A 2431-nucleotide genomic window follows, 5' to 3' on the forward strand; every position below is an offset into this window, starting at 1 on the left:
AGCGAGCAGCAGGAAGTCAGTGTAGTGAGCAGGTGACTTAAGCAGCAGCAGTTTCTTTGGAGTCTTCCCAGTTGTCTTTTTTTTTTCCTATATAACTTTGTTGGTTATTGTTAGAGAAATAAGTAGACAACAGTGTGGTCACATATGTTTTTGGTTTTTTGGTTTTTAAGAAATAATTATGTGTCTAACTCAGTAGTGATGACTTTGGCAACCTAAGGTTAATTCAGCTACATCAAGGCAAAGTGGCATCCCTTGGTTTTGGTTGGCACTGTTTGGCCACATGCAGACGAACAAAGTTGATCAGTTTAGACCATGGAAGATACACAGGCCTTCACCCACTCATATGCTGTAAAGTTTCCCTTTCCATTCAGAGGTAGCATTATTGTTAGGCAACTCACATCACTAGTGAAGAGGATTTTGTTTTTTAAGTTCGTATTTTCCTAACCATGCTTAATACTTGAATTGACTTAAGTAGTCTTTATTTAAAAACCATAACATAGCCTGTTTTTCTCACCTTTCTTCTAGTGTTTTCCCTGTGCAGGTTTAGCCTTAATGGCAACTCAGTAAACTCAGCAGAGTGTCTACTATCACTGAAGTGAAGTAGTAGAAATATTGAAGTTTTGATTGGCTCTGCCTTACTGATAACTTTTTTTGTGAGCTAGAATCATCCATTTCCTCCAGACCTTCACATTTATCTACTTCAGACAGAGCTGAAGTGGGATCAGCAGAAGCCATAGCTTATACCTTTAGTTGCTAATAAATACTCCATGTAGGGAATTCCACGTCCACCGTATGTGGATGTATTCTTGTTCCAGAGAGAGGCTCCTGGGTTTACCCCATCTGACTAGGCTGTAGACAAATTGATATGCAGTTTTCAATTATCTTAATACTACCTTATATTCATTTCAAAGTGTGTAATTTAATATTTCAAAATTTGAATTCACTTTCCTAAACTTCTTGGCTGTCTTTGAGAAACAGGTGGAGAAAAGAAAATTTGGTGCTATCTCAGCTCAACCTAGATGTTTAGGGTTTGCTAACTGTACAGTTCATGGTTTAAAGCCTATTAATTAAAAATCTCTAAGCAGTATCATAAAAAACATAATCTTTTGAATGTTTTTCAGTAACCTTGTTAAGAGTGAGAGTGTTAAACGCATTTGCAGAAGTGGCCCGTGACTGACTGTGGTGTACTTTTAGGGATGCCTCCTTAATGGCCATGAGGCGGCGGATCAATGGCTTGAGTCCGGAGGAGATCCGCGCCCTTTCCAAGGAGGAGCTTCAGATGCCTGTGACCAGAGGAGACTTCGAGCTGGCCCTTAAGAAGATTGCCAAGTCTGTCTCCGCTGCAGACTTGGAGAAGTATGAGAAATGGATGGTTGAATTTGGATCCGCTTGAATTTTTGTCAGCTCTTTGATTTCTGGTAGTTTTATTTATAAAAATGTGAAAAAATCCCTGCGATTTTTTTTAAAAAAACAAGTTCAGAATTTTTCATTGGATTTTCACATACAGGAAAAAAAGAACAAAGAATCCTAAATGCAGTTGAGAAATAAGAAAAGCTCATGTAGAGGGCCTCACGGTCTCCTTCCCAGCTCTGCGCTGGTATGCCTTGTCTTCGTGCACTAGCATTGGATGCAGTCATGAATGTGCAGCGAGACCAGAGAAAGTGCTGTGGATGGTGGCAGGAACTTACTTTCAAAAGATGTAGAAGAACCTGCGTCTCTCACTTGTTCCTGTATTATTTTTTTCTTGGTTGTTTCGAGTTTTACCTTTGTGAACATGAGAGACCTATACATTGACTTTAAACATCAAAATCGGGTTTGTGTGAAATTCATTGTTTGTTGTCAAGGGACGAATGGTGGTACACTTTGGAGGAACGAATGAATTTGCTAGCTAAGCCTTTCGGATTCGATCATTACTGTTAGTCTATCATATAGTTAAATTCCCTACTCTTTCCTGTCCCCACCATTGATTCTGTCAACTGTGTAGTCATTTCTTGAGCTTTATTAAGGAATAACCCAATACTCTTGTCATTTTTTAAATCATTCTGCTAGGTTGTTTCTCTATTCTAAATATTTTTTGGTGTACTTCTTACATTTCATGTTGGGAAGGTGGGAACAATATTCTGACTCCATGAGATGTACTTTTATGTTCTAGACTTCTGAAAAGTTTGTTTTCACCCTTTTTTTCACCATCTTCGAATAGAGCCATGATTTTGTTCTGCTGCAACATCACTTGATTTTTGTTGAGTTCAACTGCAGTATTTTAGATTCTGTGACATTCTCAAGAAGTCCACTCTCTTACGGCTATTGCAAAACAAAATCTTCACAATTTTCCAGACAGCTTGTTTAACAAAGCAGCATCATACATGAGTAACTCATTTTAAATATTTAGAATTTCTCCTCGTCTAGGTTGAGAACTTGTACACATAGTAAG

The 2431-nt window shown here is 38.2% G+C and overlaps 1 protein-coding gene across 1 annotated transcript in view; it reads left to right on the top strand.

Moving 5' to 3' along the window:
• KATNAL1 (katanin catalytic subunit A1 like 1) overlaps window positions 1–1393 on the top strand; it is a gene marked incomplete in the record, with an annotated part of 76273 nt that extends 74880 nt beyond the window's left edge. The window contains 1 exon segment of the mRNA NM_001171490.1: window positions 1196–1393. Coding sequence (NP_001164961.1) covers window positions 1196–1393 — 198 coding nt within the window.
• Between the last annotated feature and the right edge of the window lie 1038 nt (window positions 1394–2431).

The sequence above is a fragment of the Oryctolagus cuniculus genome, chromosome 9 (assembly GCF_964237555.1).
Source record: "Oryctolagus cuniculus chromosome 9, mOryCun1.1, whole genome shotgun sequence".
Classification (NCBI taxonomy): Eukaryota; Metazoa; Chordata; class Mammalia; order Lagomorpha; family Leporidae; genus Oryctolagus; species Oryctolagus cuniculus.